This window comes from Taudactylus pleione, unplaced genomic scaffold, assembly GCF_031769625.1.
Source record: "Taudactylus pleione unplaced genomic scaffold, aTauple2 ptg000289l, whole genome shotgun sequence".
NCBI classification, from domain to species: domain Eukaryota; kingdom Metazoa; phylum Chordata; class Amphibia; order Anura; family Myobatrachidae; genus Taudactylus; species Taudactylus pleione.
In genome coordinates, this window is record NW_028284691.1 from 3,701,990 (window position 1) to 3,727,185 (window position 25,196).

General features: G+C 41.8%; 1 protein-coding gene across 1 annotated transcript in view; it reads right to left on the reverse strand.

Annotated features, from left to right (window-relative positions):
• The window catches only part of ACAD9 (acyl-CoA dehydrogenase family member 9), an 81,003-nt gene that overhangs the window by 25,241 nt on the left and 30,566 nt on the right, over positions 1-25,196 (reverse strand). Inside the window, exons 4-7 of the mRNA XM_088482488.1 lie at positions 18,253-18,359; positions 6,848-6,948; positions 4,105-4,183; positions 190-364 (exon numbers count right to left, since the gene is read on the reverse strand). Coding sequence (XP_088338614.1) covers positions 190-364; positions 4,105-4,183; positions 6,848-6,948; positions 18,253-18,359 — 462 coding nt within the window. The remainder of the gene's footprint in view (positions 1-189; positions 365-4,104; positions 4,184-6,847; positions 6,949-18,252; positions 18,360-25,196) is intronic.

Below are 25,196 nucleotides of genomic sequence, written 5' to 3' on the forward strand. Positions count from 1 at the left end.
TCTAATAAGAAGAGGAGAATTAATATATAAAATGTAGTTTCAAGTTTAAATCATTATAAGGTCAGGGTTTAAAACATTTTATTATTGCGAAGGCCCCCACCCGGCTACTTCTTGATGCCACTCGGCTGGAAAAAATTTCTGGGGAAAACACTGTAAAGAGTAAATAAACCAGTAAAAAGAGCTACTTACTATTTGATCCTCTGATCCCAAGCTTATCCTCAGGTTTTCCATGGGTAACACCACCAAAAGCTCGTTCCACTATGAAGGCTGTTATTTTATCTTTTGTGACTCCATCTTTGTCAACAACGTCTGTCCTTGCAAAGACTGTGAATATATCTGCCAGACCCCCATTTGAGATCCAGATCTGAAAAAAAAAAGAGATATACATTTTACTCTGCACATTATATCATTATGGTTTATTTTACTTAGGAGAAAAAAAAAAAATATATTATATATAATATATATATATATATATATATATATATATATACACATACATACACATACACACATATACCCACACACACACCACATACAGAGAGAGAGAGAAGGATTTTGGCACTACACTTCCATACCAGTGCATTAAATAATGATAAAGTGAAAAGGTGAAAGAAACAATGTTCCCCAAGTGGTGTACTGTAATTGTAAATACACTTCCCCAATCACTCGTTTTTGGAATGCTGCTTGTTCATCAGCAAACTGACAGGTAGAAGGGTGGAAATAAAATAAGTGCCAAATATTGTAGTATATATTTGTGCAATTTCATGGACCATAAGCCCTTATACAGTCAGGTGCATAAATATTGGGACATTGACAGAATTTTCATATTTTGGCCTCTATTCACCACCACAATGGCTTTGAAATGAAACAAACAAGATGTGCTTTAACTGCAGACTTTCAGATTTAATTTGAGGGTAATTACATCCAAATCAGGTGAACGGTATAGGAATTACAACGGTTTCTATATGTGCCTCCCACTTTTTAAGGGGCCAAAAGTAATGGGACAAACTAAACAATCCTGAATCTAACTTTCACTTTTTAATACTTTGCTGCAAATCCTTTGCAGGCAATTACAGCCTGAAGTCTGGAACGCATAGACGTAACCAGATGCTGGGTTTCATCCCTGGTGATGCTCTGCCAGTCCTCTACTGCAAATGTCTTCAGTTCCTGCTTGTTCTTGGGGCATTTTCCCTTCAGTTTTGTCTTAATCAAGTGAAATGTATGCTCAATCAGATTCAGGTCAGGGGATTGACTTGGCCGTTGCATAACATTCCACTTTTTAGCCTTAAAAAAACTCTTGGGTTGCTTTTGCAGTATGCTTCGGGTCATTGTCCATCTGCACTGTGAAGCGCCGTCCAATGAGTTCTGAAGCATTTGACTGAATTTGAGCATATAATATTGGCCGAAACACTTCAGAATTAATTCTGCTGCTTTTGTCAGCAGTCACATCATCAATAAATACAAGGGAACCAGTTCCATTGACAGCCATACATGCCCACGCCATGACACTACCACCACCATGCTCCACTGATGAGGTGGTATATTTTGGATCATGAGCAGTTCCTTTCCTTCTCCATACTATTCTCTTCCCATCACTCTGGTACAAGTTGATCTTTGTCTCACCTGTCCATAGGATGTTGTTCCAGAACTGTAATGGTTTTTTTAGATGTTGTTTGGCAAACTCTAATCTGGTCTTCCTGTTTTTGAGACTCACCAATGGTTTACATCTTGTGGTGAACCCTCTATATTCACTCTTGTGAAGTCTTCTCTTGATTGTTGACTTTGACACATATACACCTACCTCCTGGAGAGTGTTCTTGATTTGGCCAACTGTTGTGAAGAGGTTTTTCTTCACCAGGGAAATAATTCTTCTGTCATCCACCACAGTTGTTTTCCATGGTCTTCCGGGTCTGTCGCTGAGCTCTCCAGTGCATTCTTTCTTTTTAAGAATGTTCCAAACAGTTGATTTGGCCACACCTAATGTTTTTACTATCTCTCTGATGGGTTTGTTTTGATTTTTCAGCCTAATGATGGCTTGCTTCACTGATAGTGACAGCTCTTTGGTTCTCATATTGAGAGTCGACAGCAACTGATTCCAAATCCAAATGTCACACCTAGAATCAACTCCAGACTTTTTACCTGCTTAATTGATAATGAAATAACGAGGGAATAGCCCACAGCTGTCCATGAAATAGCTTTTGAGTTGATAGTCCCATTACTTTTGGCCCCTTAAAAAGTGGGAGGCACATATAGAAACCGTGGTCTTTCCTACATCGTTCACCTGATATGGATGTAATTACCCTCAAATTAAATCTGAAAGTCTGCAGTTAAAGCACATCTTGTTTGTTTCATTTCAAAGCCATTGTGGTGGTGAATAGAGGCCAAAATATGAAAATTCTGTCAATGTCCCAATATTTATGCACCTGACTGTATATGAAAGTGCATACCAGAAATAAGCTTATGGAAATGCAGGTCTGCAAACTTTGAATCTTCAAACTGTGTTTCCCCCCTGAGGAAGTCCTATGGATGAAACACATTAGAACCTTTGACCTCCACCTTATGGACTTTTTGGATTGTATTTACTACTCTTCAAGGAAAGGTTTTCTTGTGGACTCTGATACCTTTCATGGTCATTCTGTACTTCTGAAGGGAGGTAGTGAATATCCCGGCTATCGGGATGCCGGTGCCCAGAATGCCAGCGCCGGAATCGCAATACAAGTTAGAATCCTGGTGCTGACACCCCGGCGGTAAGTAGTGGGGTTAGGGGGAGGGTTAGGCACCAGCAGGAAAGTTAGGGTTAGGCACTAAGGGGGGGGGAGGGTAGGTTAGAGTTAGGATACCTAGCGACAGGTGTCAGTATCCTAAGCCTGTCGGGATTCTGACCGCCGGCATCCCGTACCCAACCCCTTCTGAATTCAAATAAGCATGAAATTCCCTATACATTTTCATGCCTATTTTGTGTACTGTGTAATAAATGAGTTCTTTTTTTAACAAAAACATACTACACTATGGGGATTTGACTTGGTCTGTCCACATAATGTATTGAGAAGTTTGGCTGGATCAAAAAAGGCCTGATAAACAGGACAACACCCAGCAGATAAGCCTTAAAGATCTTTCTTCTGGTACAAATCCTCACATAAAAAAGCCTGCTGCTCTTTATGATAGATTTGGTATAAGGGAATCTGGATATACAGTATAAGGCTATTCTGTATGGCACTGCAAAAAGTTTAAAAAAGACAATGACTGCTTTGCAGCTATGATAAGTGAATCCATTTCTCTGGCGAGTGCCCCCTAAATCGATTACACACACACACACACACAAACACACTATCTTAGGAGAATGTATGACACAATTGAAATAACCTCAAACATGTAAAAATATATTTCAAAAATAGATTTTGTCTTTAAGATAATAGGTAGTAATGAAGTATTATAAAACTCAGTTAGCTTGAGAAACATGAAGCATCAATTCACTGAGAGGAACCATTATTAAGTGACAAGTAAGGGTAGAAGTACGGCACAACCTGCATTAGTTGTGGCCATCTCTGGGACTAGAGAACTAAATTATACAGATGCCATTTGCTTTCATAGTCTAAGCTGTAAGAGGACAGTTATAGTCGTCTTCATATGGGTAAAGAAGCCTATTACATGTGACCAGCGTCGCAACAGGTCAGGATCCTACCATGTTGCAGCTATTGATCGCCTAAAGCAGAATCCAGGTAAGTAGGATGTTCTGAAACTTGAATGAAAATATGTTCTGGGCATTCTGGGCATGGCCAAATAGATCACTTTCCTAACTGGAATGTAAAATCTACAGATCGATAAAAGCTACAAAGTAAAATGACATATCTGCCCGTGTATCACAGCAGCCAGACACTCTCTCTTACTTTGTACAGTAACTCGCACTAGACAGATAGAAGCTATATTGCTGTTTGGCTGCTATGATTTCAATACAGGGTAGCACCTTCGAGCAATGTTTCAGACATGTTACAAATATTTCCACTCCTAAAATATGGCTTACTTCATGTCTGAGGCAAATGTCACCCTGCTTCAGTCTCTGATTAAAACCAGATACACACAACACAGAAACCCGTATTAGGATACCTTTGAACCATTCAGGAGATAGTGTTTGCCGTCAGCACTCAGGGTGGCTTTAGACTTTATAGATGCAGCATCACTCCCGCTGGGAAGAAAGCAAAACTTATCAGTACTGAGGAAATTTTTTAGGTCTGAAATGAAATGCTGTACAGGGCTCAGGCAGGATATGACAATCTGTCATGTACAGTATAAGTATCAGTAAACCTCACAGCTGGAAAACACAGTTCATCTACTTCTGTACTAAACGCTCAACAAAATAACACATCTGCCTGAAGTCTCCAACAAAGTGAGCAAAGAACTTACACAAAGGATCAGAAATATCCAATTTAATTCTGTATTTATCAGTTTTCAGGAGTCCGTGACACAGAGCTCAAGACGGCAAGAAACACAGATTCATATATGGCACCAGACAGTGAGCAACACAATCAGGCTCTTTAGGACAGGCAATTTTTGTACTAACTCTACAATTAAATACTCACATAGCAATTGATGTTGATTACAAATATATTGAAAAAGGAGAAAACTCTGAGGGGGAGGCCAGAATTTCAGCAGCACCACAAAATAAAAAGGGGAGGGGGGGGGGGGGTTTGCAGCAATAGGGCACTTATTGAATTGAGAGAAGTGAATTTGCATCACTACAAAAGAACCAAAATGAGAAGTCCTTATTTATTGTAAAGAGGATACCTAAGCTTATGTATATCGTATCTATTGCAGAGAGATTTACAGCGGAGCTGTAAGTGATCTGAGTAATAGGTCAGTGCTCCTCCATTAGACTGTCCAAACCCCCATCATACAGCAGCATTCCAAGAAATAGGTATTCTGGAAACGCATGTAGGTGAGCAGAACTCAGACAGCCACTTTGGCAAGAAAAAGAAAAGCAAAACCGTTCGCACGTGTCACTGCCAATAATGATATTTACAGAATAATACACTCTAAATATAGAAGCTTTTCCCCTGACTCAGATTTTCCTAGTTCATTATTAGGGATACAGGTCAAAGGGACACACAGTGGTTTGTGTTTCAAATGGAAAGAGAAGATATTTCATTACAATATGCCAGGAACAAATAGTAAATGGAAAGAATTCCATTATTCTTCATAACACTTTTCATATAGGGCAAGTTCAAAGGATGAAACCTGATTTTACAGAAAGCTACCAGTCATCCACAACACTGTATTACCTCCTCCTGCACCTTACTGTGACCGCATCTGACTAACACTTCTGCTTTCTAGCTGGCACACCCATGACAACACTGTATTACCTCCTCCTGCACCTTACTGTGGCCGCATCTGACTAACACTTCTGCTTTCTAACTGGCACACCCATCACAACACTGTATTACCTCCTCCTGCACCTTACTGTGACCGCATCTGACTAACACTTCTGCTTTCTAGCTGGCACACCCATCACAACACTGTATTACCTCCTCCTGCACCTTACTGTGACCGCATCTGACTAACACTTCTGCTTTCTAGCTGGCAAACCCATCACAACACTGTATTACCTCCTCCTGCACCTTACTGTGGCCGCATCTGACTAACACTTCTGCTTTCTAACTGGCACACCCATCACAACACTGTATTACCTCCTCCTGCACCTTACTGTGACCGCATCTGACTAACACTTCTGCTTTCTAACTGGCACACCCATCACAACACTGTATTACCTCCTCCTGCACCTTACTGTGACCGCATCTGACTAACACTTCTGCTTTTTAACTGGCACACCCATCACAACACTGTATTACCTCCTCCTGCACCTTACTGTGACTGCATCTGACTAACACTTCTGCTTTCTAACTGGCACACCCATCACAACACTATTACCTCCTCCTGCACCTTACTGTGACTGCATCTGACTAACACTTCTGCTTTCTAACTGGCACACCCATCACAACACTGTATTACCTCCTCCTGCACCTTACTGTGACCGCATCTGACTAACACTTCTGCTTCCTAGCTGTCACACCCATCACAACACTGTATTACCTCCTCCTGCACCTTACTGTGACCGCATCTGACTAACACTTCTGCTTTCTAACTGGCACACCCATCACAACACTGTATTACCTCCTCCTGCACCTTACTGTGACCGCATCTGACTAACACTTCTGCTTTCTAACTGGCACACCCATCACAACACTGTATTACCTCCTCCTGCACCTTACTGTGACCGCATCTGAATGACCTTTTCGCTCCTACTAACACTTCTGCTTTCTAACTGGCACACCCATCACAGCACTGTCTTTCTCCTGCCCCAAAATCTCCATCCCTTTCTACATCCTAAATCTCCAAGCTGCTTTCAGTTCTCCTTCCTGTCTCCGCCTTCATTGTGCATCAAGTTTTCTAGGTTCTAATTGCTCCTCCCTTTTGGTTCCCCAAGAGGTCTTCAGTGATGTTTCCCTGTCCCACATTCCAAATCCTATTTCTCCCTCTGTCCCTTACAAAGCTCCCTATTGCCATTATTCATCCACCACAATTCCCCGGTTTTGCCTTTCCCACCATTCTAATTTTTTTCTACTCTTAAGACCCCCCCCCCTCCAGTATTGATTTCAACATAGTTTGTCTTGACCCCTCTCTACCGCAAATAACCACTTAAAGTCAATGTGGGCACTGCACCTCCAGCCATGGCCCTCCACCCCCTGCTGAGCAGCTTTCCTATTATGAAATTAAAATAAATTTGCATCAAGTGACAAAAAAAATTCTTATACTGTAAAATATATTTTAAAAGTAGAGTTAAACAATACCATACCTTCCAGGCTCTGTGAGGCAAAACGCAGCAATGTGTTCCCCGGATGCCAGTTTAGGCAGATATTTGGCTTTTTGCTCATCAGTGCCGGCAATCAGTAATCCCTGAACAGAACCACAATGAAAGAGAAGTTACTCTGCAACTCTTCACACTGCATAACCTCCCATCTATCAGAGCATCACAATAAAATCAAGTGTCCGTGTTATTGAGAAATACAATTTAGAGGATTATTGCTTTTCAGAAATAGCTAAGCATCCTCACATCATAAACCAAACACATGACAGATAAACATGACCCAAAATATACAAAAACGCAGTGCTGTAATAAACAAAATGCCTTTCAGGTAGTTTCTAGAGAGAAGTGAAATCTTTTATTAAGTGGTAATGCAGAATTATATGCATACCGGGAATCAGAGCTCTGTCAGTTGGAGGATGGTAAACTAAGTGCATAGGATTTTCCATCCATACTCCCAATACGATATTCAGCCTCAGGGACAATGATTATTGTCTATGCTTATATGTGAAAAGACTTCATTGAAAATACAATTTAATTTATTACTTTCAGTGTAAGAGAGTGTTAAAAACTATGTACATTCTATTGAAGATTCTGTAGGAAAAGAATGGAAAATATGCTAGACCATTACATACTTACTCTTGTTAACTCTCTTTCTTTGAAGTCCACAGGGAGACAATGGGGTGTAGGTGGTGGATAGGAAGACCGGACACCAAACAGTTAAGCTTTTGCTCCAGTCCTTCCCCACCTATACACCGCCACCGGCCAATCAGTTTGTCAACAAGCCCAAGGCAGGAGCAGGAGAGAGCAGGAAGACTGGTACACAGAAGAATCACACTCTCGCACAACAGAGAAGGAAACCGGTGACCAAGAAACATAACCCACAGAAGCCAGGAGCATCAGGTCGAGTACCCTGTGGACCCTACGGACTTCGAAAAAAGAGTTAACAAAGGTAAGTTTTAACATAACTCTCCCTTTTTTCTTCAGGGTCCTAAGGGAGACAATGGGGATGTCCCAAAGCAGTTGTTCAAGGGCAGAGACGCTCCTGAGCTGAGAGGAGAACCCGCCACCCGAAGGAAGCATCCTGAGAGGCAAATGTATCAAAGGCATAGAACCTAAGAAAGGTGTTGACAGAAGACCATATGGCCGCCTTGCATAGTTGTTCGGCAGAAATGCCACGGTGGAATGCCCGCGAGGGACCCACAGAGCGAGTAGAATGAGCAGATACTGTAGCCGGCACAGGAAGGCCAGTCTGCGTGTAAGCCTGTGAGATAGTCATGCAAAGCCATCTGGCCAGAGTCTGTTAGCTGGCCATCCCTTCTTGTGGAATCCATATAGGACAAACGGGGAATCCGATTTCCTGATGGAACTAGTATGGTCCACGTAGATCGTCAGAGCATGGACCACATCCAAAGAGGCCTCACTTGCCGAGAGGTCTGGTGATTGAAAGGCAGGAACCACAATTTCCTCATTAAGGTGGAAACGAGAGACCACCTAGGGAAGGAAGCCAGGACGTGTTCGAAAAACAGCCCTGTCCAGATGAAAGATCAGAAATGGGGAGCGACAGGAGAGTGCCCCTAAATCAGATGACCCTACAGGCAGATGAAATAGCCAAAAGAAAAAGGGTATTCGCAGTGAGCCATTTGACGTAAACTGAATACAGGGGTTTAATAGGAGGTTCCTGAAGTGCGTGGAGAACCACTGAGATATCCCACGGAGCCACATGAGGGACAAAGGGAGGTTGTATACGGAGAATACCCTGCAGGAAGGTGTGAACATCCGGCAGTGGAGCAATACTGCGCTGGAACCAGATGGAAAGAGCAGAGACGTGCACCATCAAAGAGGCTAGGAGTCCAAGATCCAATCCAGCTTGAAGGAATGTAAGTAATGAACCCAAAAAATCTGAGGGTCAAGGTTTCTGGCCATATGCCATACTCGGTGATAGATTCGGGCGGAGGCCGTCTTCCGTGCTCTGGGCATGGTCTGGACTACAGAGCGAGAAAAACCCTTGGACCTTATAAGGAATGTTTCAAGAACCACGTTGGCAAAGACAGACAGGCGCTCGCAACCGGGTCGATGGTCCCCACAGAGCATGCGCACGATGGAACCAGCTCCGTCGTGCGCATGCACGAGACCCGGCTAGCGACGGGCGCTCCGTCGCTAGGGGTCTCGTAGCAGAAGGGGCGAGCTGTCAATGTTGAGTGACAGCACGCCCCGTTTGCTGGGCTGGCCGGGGGCGTGCCCGGCCAAACGGAGGCGTTCCAGTCGGAACGCTTGCCGTTTGCGGGCGGCCACACTGACATCATTGATGTTGTCAGTGGGGAACTTCCTGCTCAAACAGAGGAGGAAGTTCCCTGGGGCTTACGAGTGCCCAGACCCAACCTTAGGGTCTGGTCGTAAGCCCCGATGGTCGCGATGTTGATGACCATCGCGACCATCACCCTGATCGCAAGCTAAGCTGTGGGTGGTAACCCACAGCTTAGCTTGCGACCTGGAGGCAGCATTTCAAAACAAGAAGTGCCCGCCCTCATTCAGAGTGAGCGATCGCTTCTTGCGATCGACTCTGAATGAGGGCCAATGTCCTGAGCCAGAGTGAGAGTTCTGTAGATGGCTCGGAGTTCTAGGACGTTGATTGGTAAGGTCGTCTCGGCCAGAGTACAGCAACCTTGGAAGGAGTGCTGGCCGATCACTGCATCCCACCCGCGGAGGCTGGCATCCGTGGTGAAGAATACCCATTCCAGGATCCAAAAGGGGTGACCCTTGTTCAAGTGGGACGTTTGTAACCACCAGGAGAGGGACAGGCAAACTTCCGGGGAGAGGGTCATCGTTAGCATCTTCTAACTGAAGAATTGATTTGACAGCCCGTACTAAAGCATGTAAATTAATTTTAGACTAAGGCTCTTCCTCCCGAGTGAGATTTGGTGAGAGAGAGATCTGCGTCTTCTATCTCCTCAGATGACACCTCAGTGAGATGTGCAGACTGTGAGGATAGTACAGTAAGTTTAGTAGATTTACTGGGTAGGGGCTTCTCACCTTGCAACATATTTTGAAAGGCAGTGTAGATAGCCGCTAGACTCTGGGCCTGATTCAGAGCTGCTCGTAAGTGGCCGCTCGTTCGCTCCAAGCGATGTTCGCACATCTGCGCATGCGTATGGGTCGTAATGCGCATGCGCCAACCAGTCATTGCGGTCGGAAATTGTGCACTCGCAAAATAGCGAGTGCCTGCTAATTTGAGTGACAGGATGAGGCGTTTGTGGGTGGTAACAGGGGAAGGTGCTTGAAAAGGGGGAGTGGAGATCCGAAAGCAGGCGTTTTAAGGGTGTGCATAATTAACAAAGCAGCGCCATCGGCCACGTCACTTGGTTGTCTCTTAGCCTGAACTGTTCGCATGATTGCGGTAGGAAAATCCAACAGACCGCAAAGAGCGAGCGCTCAATTTAAATAGCCGGCCCCTTTTTCTGAACGAGTGAGCGCAAATAGCGTCCGGCTCTGAATCAGGCCCTCTGTACTGAGTTAGAGTATGTCTACCCATGGAGGAGGCATAGGAGATACTTGTATCGCCTGTACCTGTTGTGGCAACCCCATAGGGGGAATTACTGCCAGGACTGCTTGGCGGTCCGCAATTGTAGCTAACACCTGTGAAAAGGAAGCCCAGGGGGGTTCCTGAGCAGGGGTTGGAGGGGCTGATTGGCTTGGTGTATTATAACAAGTTGCATATAGCCCATCCTGAATTAAAAGCGTGCTGCACAGTATCTGCCAGAGAGCAGTATATGTGCAGCAGCTTACTTGTTACCCTAGCCTTTGCTAGACATAGCTGCAGGATAGTATAGCACACAATATGGCAAGTATGTGGCAGCCCTCACAAATACAAATGGGTATGCAGTACAGTGACCCTGCCTTTGCTTAGATACAGCTGCAGGAGAACACAGCACAGAATATGGCACTGAGCAGAGTGCAACCACACAGTATGTGACAGCCTTTAGAAATACAAGTAGATGTGAAGTACAGTGGACCCTCAATACACCGGTATGTTAGGGTTATAGTGAGAAAAAAGGGAAAGGCATAAGCTAACAGTATAGTCAAAACACACAGGCAGACGCTAGCATAAGTCACATACAGTACAATGCAGAAATCAATTATAACTGCAAAGGGCACTACAATCAACTACTCAGACCGCAGAGGCTGGTAGGCTATAGCGCTGCATAACCTGGCTCCTAGGAGAGGTATGTAGGGGGTGAGGACCCTAGCGTTCCCAGCGAGAGCTGTGGCTGCTGCATAGAGAAAATGGCCGCAGAGAACTCTGAGGGGGTGGGGGAGGGGGAGGATCAGCTCAGGGCAGCAAGACCGTGGTGGAATGAAGTTCTGAGCTGGGGGAGGGATCACATTAAAAGAGAGCTGACCTCCACTGGCTGACTTTTAACCACAGGTTCCCAGGTCTCTAGCACAAGTATATATGCCCTGGTGGTCTAGTGGAGTCCGGGACGGACCGGTGTCCACGTCAGCACCTCCAGCCTTTCCCCTGAGACCGGAGGTAAGGCTGCCTTACCTGTCCCCTTTAGTCACGGCCGCAGTCTGGGGTCCACCCGCGGGACCTGCTAGCACAGTCCACGGGAGCCCCGCCAAGAGTACCTAACAGAGGGCTGGATTCGCGGCACCGCAGAGGGGTGATGGAGCCGCAGCACAGGGGTCCAGTCTAGTGCTGCTTGCCCGTCAGTAGTAAAAATAAATAAAATAAATCATAAAAATAAGAGCTTGGTCTGCTTAATGCAGCCCCCTGTTCTAATAGTGATCAGTCTTCTGCCAGACACCAAGAAAACTGATTGCCTCAGGCTCAGGGGCGGGGTATAGGGGGAAGGACCGGAGCATTCTGGGATTGCAAAAACTTAACTGTTTGGTGTCCGGTCTTCCGATCTACCACCTACACCCCATTGTCTACCTGTGGAGCCCTATGGACCCTGAAGAAGAAAAAAAAAAAAAATACATAGAAATAATCCATAGACTAAAAACCTTACGGTTTCACATGTCCCATTAAGGCTTCTTAGACATGATCTATAATTTCACAAAACCTATTGAATTTCTGCCAAACAAACTTCAAAAAGCAATGACGCCTTAATGGACGTGTTCCTTGCGTAATACAGATATGGTATGCCATGACACCATGTGCTTAACTGCAGATTCAGCACTCTCACAGAGGGCCAGATGTACTCAGCTCTGAAGGTGATAAACGGGAGAGTGATAAACCAACAGTCAATCAGCTCCTAACTGTCATTTTTCAAACGCCTGTAACATGACAGTTGGGAGCTGAGTGGCTGGTCGTTTATCACTTTTCAGAACTTAGTACATCTCCCCCCAGATTGCTGTCACTCACAAAATGATGAAGCTGCTAATTTACTGAATTGTGTGCTCATTGGAATACACAAAAATACAAATAAAGGTGTCTGCGCTAATCACTATATAAAAAACATAGGCTGTGAAAATTAGAAATATATTATTTACTGAACATATGAAAAAATGTACTGCAGTTCAACTCTAAAAACATATATAAATATTGCACATTGAATGAAAAAATAAATAAAACATCACATTAATAATCTAAAAACACATACTGTTTCCAATATTTCATAGGAAAAAAGATGTTTTAAACTCTATGTAGAGCCTTGATGGTAATCAGCATATGTTGTTAGGGGCAACCAGAATGATATCAATCTGTAAAGTAGGTATAGTCACTCTGTTGAAACCTGATATAGAGTATAGTGACTCCCTAAATTAAGGAGCCGTGGAGCTAACAAAATCTTGTTATGGTGAATATAATAGCGGGGGGTCTCCAGACCAAAACCCGCAGTCTAACCTGTCCCAGTGGACTCAAAGCTCCAAAGACTCCTTAGGGACCAACTGCTCCTGCGACTCCCAGACAAATAGAAACAAGTAGGTGTGATGTTGGTCCCTGTGACCAGCGCCGCTCCGGCAGCTAACTGTGGGACTGTGCGTAGCTCCAATGACTCACAAGCAGGGAAGTCGTGCAGGATGGTGAGCTGTTCGCGCCTCAGCGACTCCCAATCAGGCCGCAAGGGGTGAAGGCTGGACAGTCTGCCTCTGTGAGGAGGCAACAGATAGCAGAAATGGTGGTCCGCACAAACAGGCTCAGCAACACTGGTGGGTAATTAATATGCAGGTAGTGCAAATCACCAAACAATGGTTCCACAGATGGAATACAGCAGTGTAGTTGATCAAGAGTTGGAAAAGCAATCCAGAGAACACCTAGATCAGGTTTCAACAGAGTGACTATACCTACTTTACAGATTGATATCATTCTGGTTGCCATTAGCAACATATGCTGATTACCATCAAGGCTCTACATAGAGTTTGAAATATCTATCTTTTGTCCTATGATATATTAGAAACAGTATGTGTTTAGATTATTAATGTAATATTTTATTTCTTTTTTCATTCAATGTGTAATGTTTATATATGTTTTTAGAGTTGAACTGCAGTTCATTTTTTCATATGTTCAGTAAAATAATAATATATTTATAATTTTCACAGCCTAGGTTTTTTATATAGTGATTAGCGCAGACATCTTATTTGTATTTTTTGTTCCTTTTTGAGGGTGATTTGCAGGTATCCCTCTGGTGTCAGCAGCAAGTCTCTATACTAGACAACACCTGAGTGATTAGCGCTCCAGCTTTTCTTTCTCTCATTGGAATACACACATGCAGACTATGCAAATGAGGTATGAGCAGTTATGTGGCACACACGTCTCATTCAGTACCCACAATCTTCCCATTCAGTCACCACAATAATCCCACTGGGTTCCAACATCCTTCTCACTTAATACATCCATCTCATTCATTATTCACATTCAGCTCCCTAATTTCTAAAACTATCATACTCTGTCTATACATGTACACTAACTTCACCTCCATGCTGCTATAACTTCCCCAATCCCTACAGCTGTGTGTTCTACCAGCTGTGCTAGTCTGCATTCCCTCATCCACACCAATGTCTTTCCCCATGTGCACCACCCTGTGTTCCAGCATCTGTGCCATTGTGTTTCCTTCCATCTGCACCACTGCCTTGCCCCCAGCCACATCACTCTGTCTTCCCCTCAACTCTGACACTCTTGCTTCCTCCGTCTGCACCACTCTGATCCCCCAATCGTGCCACTCTGTCTTTTCCCTCCCACCCATACCACTCTGTCTTCCCACCCATCCGCACCAATCTGTCTTCCCGAATCCCTACTGTTGTATGTTCTCACATTGTGCTAGTCTGTATTGATCATCCACACCAATCTGTCTTTACCCATCTGCGTTGCTATGTATTCCCACATCCATGCCACTCTGTACCCTCATTAATGTCGCTCTGTTCCCCCAAACCGTCCCACTCTGTTTCCCCCCCATGTGCACCACTGTTCTCCACCAATCTGCATCACTGTGGCTCGCCCCCATCTGTACTGCTTAATCTTCCCCTCTCTACGCCTTTCTGTCTGCCCCATCCACACTGCTCGGTCTTCTCCCTCCCATCCACCATACTCTTATCCCATCTGCACAGCTCTATTTTCTGCTTTGACCTCAGCTGCATACCCTGCATGTGTGTATTCCAATAAGCACACAATTCTGTGAATTAGCAGCTCCACCATTTTGTGAGTGACAGCAATCTGACTCTGTGAGAGTGCTGAATCTGCAGTTAACCACAGGGTGTAATGGCATACCATATCTGTATTATGCAAGGAACACGTCCATTAAGGCGTCAGCCTTAATAATCATAAGTTCATTGTTTTTTGAAGTTTGTTTGGCAGAAATTCAATAGTACCAAAAGGAGCAAGAAAAAAAGTGAAATGTCCAACAGTGGTGCATTGAAAAATTCTAATATTAAAATATAATTTTTTATTATTAATTCAATATAAATAATAACAAAAGAACAGCGAAAATAAGTAAAACAAATCTGAAAGGTGTGATAAAGTATGAAATATGTGATTAAAATCATTGCAGCATCCCTGCTATTCCACCTAATGTCATATCTGAGTTAGTTAATGTGGCATTGTTATTGCTCTATATTTACTGTCTGTATCTCACAAAAGCTAATCAGTCACACCTGATATAACAAGTCAAAACATGTATTTAAGGTGCTTCTTACTGACAGGTTACATATACTGAAAATCTATCGCTACTTGATAGATAAGCCAGTATTCATTCGTGTTTAGAGGTGACAGTTAAATGAAGACAATTGTCATATTGGACTGTGATTTCTCACTGTATTGAGCTCTAGATCCTAAATCATAACAGGAATCTATGTTTAGAGTCCTACAGTAAGTGTGGACTCTGCAAACTGTTGTACTATGAGCCTATTTATTATTATACACATAGTGTCTATTAATTAGTTGTCAAGCGATCCTCAATAAATGCTGTTACCCTAACAGTGAGTATATATATCTTATGTATAAATGTAATCAATATTCTCACATATTAGTCAACATTAATTAGGGTTAGAGTATGATGTGAAATAATAGTTTAACATTACACCTTCTCCTCTCCAATGAGATGTATATCTTACAGCATTAGTAGAGGGGCATTCTGGGACAGATATGTTAATCTATACCAGGTGTTCTTATTCACATATGCTCTATATAGTTTTCATCACTTGTAAAGGAATAGATAGGAGAAACACATGCAATTGATTTAGTGTTTTTTGGTCCCCTATCTGTGTATGAGACAGGATAATATTATTCTTATATTCAGCCTCTCATGTTCTTTAATAGAGAGCAGCTTCCAGGCATCTGAACACTATTGTGCCACACAGGAGTCTATCACAAACTCCTGCTGTCATCATACATCAAAGACCTATCGGGATTTACTGGCATAAGCGACGGACGTCATATCGTGTGGTTTGTACACACCACACGATCTGGTGCACGACCGCACGATATAGGTCGTTCACCTGTCACATCTAGTAGCATGGGGTTGTTCATCAAATTGACAGAGCATGCATGCAGCTTAATCTGTCAATGTGATGAACGACCCCACGGGAGCGCATAGGGTCCAACATAGTGGGTACACATTTGCCGATGTGGACGATATAGGTCAGCCCAATCTGCCAGTTTGGGCGACATATCATCTAATGCAGTGCTGGCTAACCTTGACACTCCAGCTGCTATGGAACTACATAGCCCAGCATGCACTGCTACAGTTTTGCTATTAGGGCATGCTAAAACTGTGGAAGGGCATGCTGGGATATATAGTTCCACAACAGCTGGAGTGTCAAGGTTAGCCAACACTGATCTAATGTGTACCCACCTAAAATGCTACAAAATGATAAAGTGCTGTGTGTGATTATATATGACAAAAATACCCATAACTTGCGCTTAAATGTGTGACTTATAACAATTTGTAGAAATAACCACACTTTAGGTATTAGCTGCACCTTTCCTGACCCCGTTAGATGGGTCTATTGAATGACAAAAAAAGTAATGAAAAAGGGCGATAAAAATTGTAATGTAGTAGTCTTATTTATAAAAATTGAATGATCTTTAATAACAAAACCAAGTAACAGTTAATTTGTGTATAAAACTCCAAGAAAATCAATTAGTTCTGGATCGAAGTCAATGAGATTCCTTTCCTGCAGATCGACCAGGTAATTCCAGAAATTCTTTGTATGATGGGGTAGTGACACACTGCTCCTCCAAATATGTAATTGTCCACTTGACTTATACTGCAATAAACCCTCACACCAGAAAGTCACCCAAAACACGGCCCAAAGGCCTCCGTTAGAAAATATAAAAATATTTATTCCACATAAGAACAATTTTAAAAGAATTTGACAATTCAGCTTACATTAATTGTATTCCACAAAGACTGATACAGTGTAATCACAATCACAGGATATCCACATCTATGCTCTTCAGTGAGGTGGATTTAAAGTCTCCAATTAACACAACTCAACGCGTTTCGTCTGCTCTCGGAGACTGACACGGTTTGTTTAGAGCTGCAGTCAAAAGTGCTTGGTCAATTAATCTGGTCGCAGGCTGGAATTTTTTCACATTATAACGTGGAAGTTTGAGAACTGATCCAGTAATCCAATAGGATACATGCTATACCTTGTGGTAAATATATCAATCTTGGTTAAAAAAAAACCCTGAGGAGGTCCTTATAAGGACGAAACGCGTTGGGTTGTGTTAATTGGAGTCCTTCAATCCACCTCACTAAAAATCATAGATGTGGATATCCTGTGATTGTGATTACACTGTATCAATCTTTGTGGAGCACAATTAATGTAAGCTGAATTGTCAAATTATTTTACATTTGTTCTTATGTGCAATAAATATTTTTAATATTTACTAACGGAGACCTTTGGGCCGTGTTTTGGGTGACTTTCTGGTGTGAGGGTTTATTGCAGTATAAGTCAAGAGGACAATTAAATATTTGGAGGAGCAGTGTGTCACTACCCCATAATACAAAAAAATTCTGGAATTGCCTGGTCCCTCTGCAGGAAAGGAATCTCATTTATTTAGATCCAGAACTGATTGATTGTCTTGGAGTTTTATATATGCAAATTAACTGTTATATGGTTTTGTTATTAAAGATCATTAAATTTTTATATATAAGACTATTACATTAGAATTTTTAGCGCCCTTTTTCATTATATATATATATATATATATATATATATATACACACAGGTTGAGTCTTCCATATCCAAAATGCTTGGGACCAGGGATATTTTGGATATCGGAATATTCCGTATTTTGGAATGATTGCATATTATAATGAAATGTCTTGGAAATGGGACCCAAATATACACACAGAATGCATTTATGTGTTATATACACCTTATACACACAGCCTGCAGGTCATTTTAGACAATATTTTTTATAATTTTGTGCATCAAAAAAAGTTTGTGTACATACATGAAATTCATTTATTTTTCATATACACCTTATACACACAGCCTGAAGGTTATTTTATACAATCTTTTTAATAATTTGTGCCTTAGACAAAGTTTATGTACATTAAACCATCAAAAATCAAAGGTTTCATTATCTCAGTCATGCTGAAAATATTCCGTATTTCGGAACATTCTGTATTTCGGAATATTTGGATATGGGAGACTCAACACATTATATATATATATATACACATAAATAGATACACATCAACGTTTCGGGTTTATTTCAACCCGTCATCAGGATACAGTGCTGATCAGTGCAGCCATTTCTGGTCTTCTATACTGCTACTGTTTTGTGGATGACACCACAATTACCAATTCAAGATTTGCAAAATACATAGATGTACATACATACAGACAGACACATAATCCTGTACCTTTTACTGCTAAATCAGGAAACACTGTGCATATGCATACTTGACATTAACACAGTAAAGAGGTGTTACATAACCTTGTACCTTAAGTCCTATGGCTTGGTGAGCAGCTAAAGTTACAGCAATTGCACCATCCAGGGATGTGATCTCTCCCAGCCGGGCATACATAGTGTTTGATAATCCGAGTCCTCCTGCATGGAACAGTTAGTTTAACCTTGTCATCATACACCAGAATAATGTGTGCTGTAATTTTACAGGTTAACTTCCTAAAGAAGATATATTGACACGTAAAGTGAATAATATTGATTATCTCATTACAATGGCACCTGTCAAGGGTTTGGATGTATTATGCGGTGAACACTCAGTTCTTGAAGTCGATGTGTTGAAAGCAGGAACAATGGAAAAGCGTATGAATATGAGCAACTTTGACATGAGCCAAATTGGAATAACTGGGTCAGAGCATCTCCAAAACAGCAGATTTTGAGGGGTGTTCCCAGTATGCAGTATTTAGTACCTACCAAAAGTGGTCCAAGGGAGGACAATCGGTGAACTGGCAACAGGATCATGGGCGTCAAAGGCTCATTGATGCGTGTGGGGAGCGAAGGCTAGCCCATCTGGTCCTATCCCACAGAAGAGCTACTGTTGCACAAATTGATGAAACAGTGGCTATGATAGAAAGGTGTATGTAGAGGGGGGTCCTAGCACTGGTAAAGGGTATTATGCCTACCACCTTATAAAGATACCAGAGAGCATATAAACAGGCATGTGCTCCCAGAAGCCAAACAGATACATACACAAAAACACACGTAGGTGTGACAAGTGCTTCTATAGCGCGGCACACACAACATCACAGCATATTACAAGGTATATGACATTACATTTTATTAAGTAATTTTTTTGACCTACAGTACACTTTTGGCAGACAAACAGAGAAGACAGGACAAAGTCCTAGTGGGTTATCACACCAAGTAAGAGCAATTAATCCAGATATTGACGGTAATCTCAGTATAACCCTGGGCTAGTTGTCCTATTGGTAAAATCAACAAGATTCTCTAAATGCCAGAGCAATCTGACAATATGAGATATGTGAAAGACAGTGAAATATGTGAAGGAAATAATATACAGAAAGTCAAAGGACGCTTAGATTAAAAGAAAAAGACACCTACTCACAAATGAACAATACTTTATATATTACAATATAAGTAAATCTGTCTCTCAGGGCCAATGATTGTGAAATACAGATCATAATAGAATCACTGGAAACCAGATGTTTCTATATAGATATAGACCATCATTACAGGATATTCTTGTTACTGTATGCTTAAACTTGGAATATACGGAGAACATTCTCTACCTGCAACATCTAGTTTCTTGTGATTATTTTATGATTTACATGATGTAATATGCTATGCTTAGATCTGGGATATACTGAATACATGTTTGTAATATTAGGGAAGGGAATAGGGGAGACTCTGAGCACTGGTGCCAAATAAATTAAGATGAAGGTAGAATTACTCCAAATTAATAAAAATGCAAATGCAGATAGTAGCATCAGGGATATATTATCCTTATGGAGGTGCACCCATTAGAGTAAGAACAGCATATAGAAAAAGGGAAATAATGTGCTCTCTTTTTTTGGGGCACAAGAATCTACCTTGGATAGTAAAACTTAACTCTTAATGTTTTGTCATAAAATAATCATAGGAAACGAAAAACTTAAAATTATAAACATACATAATAATATACATACAATAATTGCACAACATTATATTAAAAAAAACGAACACTTGTATCATATCAAACAGCACATCAGAGAGTGGTCAAGATTTATGTAAATAGATTTAATAATCCAAGGTACCAATACCACAATACAAACCACCCCTAATTGGTTCTGATGCAGCTGTAGCCAAGGTGAAGTTTTAAGTTTGTATATATATTTTATACAATGGAAAAATAATCCAATATCTGTAAAACGAGCACAATCCAACCACATATGAATTCATATCAGATGATTAACAGTTCATAATCTATAATCTTCTGAGGAGGAAAAAAACAAACAAACAAATTAATATTCAGAGCACAATTTAGGACAGCATTTTTTTCTCATATCAATCATCTCAATACAATATCTATTTTATGCATCTGTAAAGTAAATATTCTTTCAGACTAGGGGCGGTATTCAATTCAGAGCGAAAAGCCATTTTCGCCCGTTTTTTGGAGATAATTTTGCCTGAAAATTTATCTCCGTATTCATTTCCAGTCCGTTTTTGCCTAAGCGAAAAGTCAATGCACTGAAATAGGCAAAACTTTTTTCCCACAGAATGGTAGCAAAAAAGTGCAAAATCTATATTTTGGGGTGCAGATGTTGGGAAACCACCCAAACCCTTGGTACACCCCAACAAAGGACAATTTACCCCAAAAAAGGGGAGGGAAATCCCGGAACCCCCCCAAAAAACGCCTTAGAAATTTGGGGCGAAAAATGAAAAAAGTGGGGTGACAACTTAAAAAACTAGCAAAATAACATTCTGGGGATGCTCTAAGAAGGGGCCAAGTGTTTTTGGGATTGCAGGTGCTTGTATGACGGAGGAATTTCATTTTTGCTAAAACTTCACTTTAGAGACATACAAATATGCTAGTATCCATTTTCAAGCACCCCAAATTTGATGGGACTACTTATTTTCTACAAAAAAATACAGCATTATGCCATTCTTAAACACTTTTACCTAGACGCTAATAGCAAGCATCTACCCCCACTTAAGTACCCTAACTAGTTCAATTAGGGCTAATACTAAAGTACCATAATGATTTCCGAAGTCAGCCCATCTTTTTCTGGGGTACAGAGTGATTCCCCTGCACTTTTCGCCTGGTTCACATTCACTGGTCCCATTTTTCGCCTCCAATACAGAGTAAATCGGAAACGTTTTCGCCTCCAATACAGGCGAAGGTGGCGAAAAGTCAGGTAGGCGGAACTTTTTTGCCAAGGTGAATCTAATTGAATACAGCCCTACTGTAGGTGCAATATATTATGTAGGAGCCAAATCGTGGATCAATGTAGTTTCACTAGTCTGGATTGAAGGCGTGGTAAAGTAATTAAATACCACAGTAATTAATATCAGGCAAGTACCAAAAGGGATAGTGAAAAAATATACTGTTCAGTATAGTATGGTGCAAGTGGCTGCTGTATCCCATATACAGGTGTAGTTAATGGGGTATGAGCGGACCTGCCTCCCATACACTGGCAATATGAAGACAGATATTGGCATCTGAAGTTTATCCGGTCTACCTCACTGGGAGTCTGGTGAAATCAGCACAGGCTCCCTGGTGCAGTGCCCAGTAAATGAGAGTGCCATATGTATAAGAAATAAACAGAAAATCATAAGAAGGAGGAATCCTGAATGCTGCTGCCCTATATGTGAGATATAATCTCAGAGAATATGAGGTGAGCAGTTCAGGAAGCTCCAATCCCAAAAGAAGAAAGATACAGGGAGAGAGCTGGTGTGTATAGGTCACTCTCACCCCACTGTTGTCTGAGACAGCGCAGTGGGTGGCCCAAAATTAGTGAGGTGATAACACCCAGCGAGTACCTGAAAAGAAAAAGGTACCTGATGTTGAGTCTGCTATAGTGGTAGGGGGGGGGGTGCTGTCAGTGGAACCCAGCGGGGGCTCCGTGGTCAAGACGCACTTTTCACCAGAGAGTGGCTTTGTCAATAGAAGTATTTTTCTATATACTGAATACATGCTCTATTTGCAACATATGGTCTTACTGTATGTGGTTTACCTGCAAATTTATTGATGACCCCACACTGCTGATTAACGTTCTTATGAACCTAAACCTTATAGACTCTAAATGTAAATATTTGGATTTTGTTTGTGTTCATTTAACATCCAGTATCATTAATTTTTATATTTATTGCTTAATCATTGGCCCTGAGAGACAGACTATTTGCTAACTTTGATATATATTGTCAGTTTGTGGGGTGTCTTTTCTTTTAATCAGAGTGGTCTTTGACTTTCAATATATTCATATTACCGTCACATATCTCATACTGTCAGATGTATCTGGCATTTAGAGAATATTGTTGATTTTACCAAAAGGACAACTAGCCCAAGATTATACTGAGACTACTGTCAGTATCTGGATTAATTCATGTTACTCAGTGTGATAAGAAAGGACAAACCAAGTCCTAGTGGGTTCTCTATGTTTGTCTGTTATAAGTGTACTGTAAGTCAAAAAAATAACTTAATAAAATGTAAGTAATATGCTGTGATGTCATATGTGCTCCACTTTAGAAGCACTTGTCATACCTACAGTATGTGTGTTTCTCTGTTTGATAGAAAGAGGACAGAACACACAGTGCATTGCAGCTTGCTGCATATGTGGCTGTGTAACTGCAGACCAGTGAGAGTGCCTATGCTGACCCCTGTCCACCGCCAAGCGTCTGAACTGGACAGTGAAGCAACGGAAGAAGATGGCCTGGTCTGATTAATCAAGTGTGTGTCATTTACCAAGGTAAGAGATAACGCCAGGATGCCCAATGGGAAAAGGCAAAACGGTGGAGACAGTGTGATGCTCTGGGCAATGATGTGCCAAGAAGAATTGGGTACTGGCATGCAAGTGGATGTTACTTAGACATGTACCTCCTACCTAAACACTGTTGCAGACCAAGTACATCCCTTCATGGCAACAGTATTCCCTGATGGCAGTTTCAGCATGTTAATGCGTCCAGCCACACTGCAAAAATTGTTCAGGAATGGTTTGAAGAACATGACAAAGAGTTCAAGGTGTTGACTTGGTCTCCAAATTCTCCAGATGTCAATTCAATTGAGCATCTGTGGTATGTGCTGGAAAAACAAACCCGAGCCATGTAGGCCCAACCTCGCAGCTTACAGGTCTTAAAGGATCTGCTGCTGACGTCTTGGTGCCAGATACCACAGGACACCTTTAGAGGACTTGTGGAGTCCATGTGTCTACAGGTTAGAACTGTTTGGCGACACAAGGGGGATCTACACAATATTAGGAAGGTGATTTTAATGTTAAGGCTGATGGGTGTAAGTATGGTTGTGGTCACAATAAAAACACAGTCATCTATTAGTGTCTGCGAGTGCTCAACACAACAGGTACCAGTGGAGGGCACCCAATATCCTGCCTCAGGAACAGGCACAACCAAGTGGCCCATCTAGCAACCATAAGGCAGAGTTCACTTACACACTTTTCACAAAGCACAAAAATATGTGTTGTTGTATTTTAGATGGCAAATGGCTTTAGCAAGATGCATACTCCTATGAGCCTCAATTCTCACATACATACAAAAATCAAAACATATCCTTATTATTCCATACAGGGAAGTGAGGTACTCATTCATACAGTTATTGGATTACTATCAGCACACTATGCAAGAGAAGTAGTTATGTGCAGTTGTAAAGGCATGAAGAATAAGAACGGTGAATTACACCCAACATACACATCACAATGATTTATAATGTGCAGTTAAATGGAGTTAAAGTCACTGCAAGGGTTCTACACCACTTTTTTATAGCATAATAAAATTGGCAAAATTAGGAGGGTGTCATTTTTTCTTCCTAGTTTTTATGGTGTAAGATTGTTACACTGGGGCATTCATCATCCTTTCTATGTTCTTTGAGAAGAGTCTTTGGTTGAGCAAGTGATGGTATCTAGGAAGGTATGTACACTGCTGACCTGCTCTTGATGTTGTATATAGAGAACTCCAACATCTCCCAGCAGAATCACCTGCAACGGTTACTAGAATGGGGCCGGATTCTGAGTAGGAGGCAAAGTGGCTGTAATTGAAAGCCATGGAAGCCAGATTTACTACCTTATGTACAGTTTCATGTTGTCAGAGCAGCTCCCCACTGTTTTTTTGTCCACAGTAACAGCCATCATAAATATTGACACTTACACCTGCACGATGCTGGGTGTAAGGGATCTGTCAGAAGCAGGCTTCCCTTCACTGTTCACACACCTCAGAATAGCACAAAAGTGTACCTACACGTACCCACAAAACTACTATGAAACGGATCTCTTGTATACAAATACAACATTGCCACCCAGAAGATAGATATTTATGGTACTTACCATTAAATCTCTTTCTCTGAGTCCATGTGGGGGACACTTCTTGAACTTGGGGCGTAGTGAAGGTTGAAGAGCTAGCACTTAATGGGTTACCTTATTAGTGTATAAAAGCTCCTCCCCTACAAATAGTTAGAATGTAAAAATGTTTAAGGATAGGTTGAAGAATAAGGATAGATTAGCATCCTTCTCACATTAACAACCCAATAAGGGAGGGATCGTAGTGTCCCCCCAGATGGACTTGGAGAAAGAGATTTAACAGCAAGTACCAAAAATCTTGTTTTCTCCTTCATCCATCTGGGGGACACTTATTGACCATGCGTATGTACAAAAGCTGCCCCTAGGGGGTATGTCCAGCCTTGGCTGAACCCAAGACTTTCCATCCATAGGAAGTATCCATGGAAGCACACCTGCAACTGAATATAATGGATTTCTCTTGGTTTAATGACTTAAAAACCAAAAGAGAACACTATTTGTCCACCTTTGATATTGAAGGCATGAATGACATTCCTGAACCTGATATGCGCAGTGTTTGATCCCGGCGCGAGAAGAATCCACAAGCCGCGGCCGCGCTCAATCATTTACTTGGATCTCCTCTCAGCGTTCTTTTGGCCCTGGTTTCCGGCAGGTATCCAGACTGTGTAGCCGGACGGAGAGCCACTGCACCAGATCTTTGAGACAACGCGTCTCTGAGTTATTCTGACCTGGTCAGCTATACACTGCTTAGCCGGTCAGACACTTATTATTTCTTTCCTTGCGATTGATTGAGACCTTTGGAACTGGCCAGTACTTTTATTATTTCAGCATTGTGTGCCCGACGGGGTTAACACTTCAAGCACTCAAAGCCATTTATTGCTACACAAGTTCCACATTTTCTATCACTGTGGATATTTTAATTGATACATTGTATGCAGACAAGCGTTACTTAATTTCACAACTA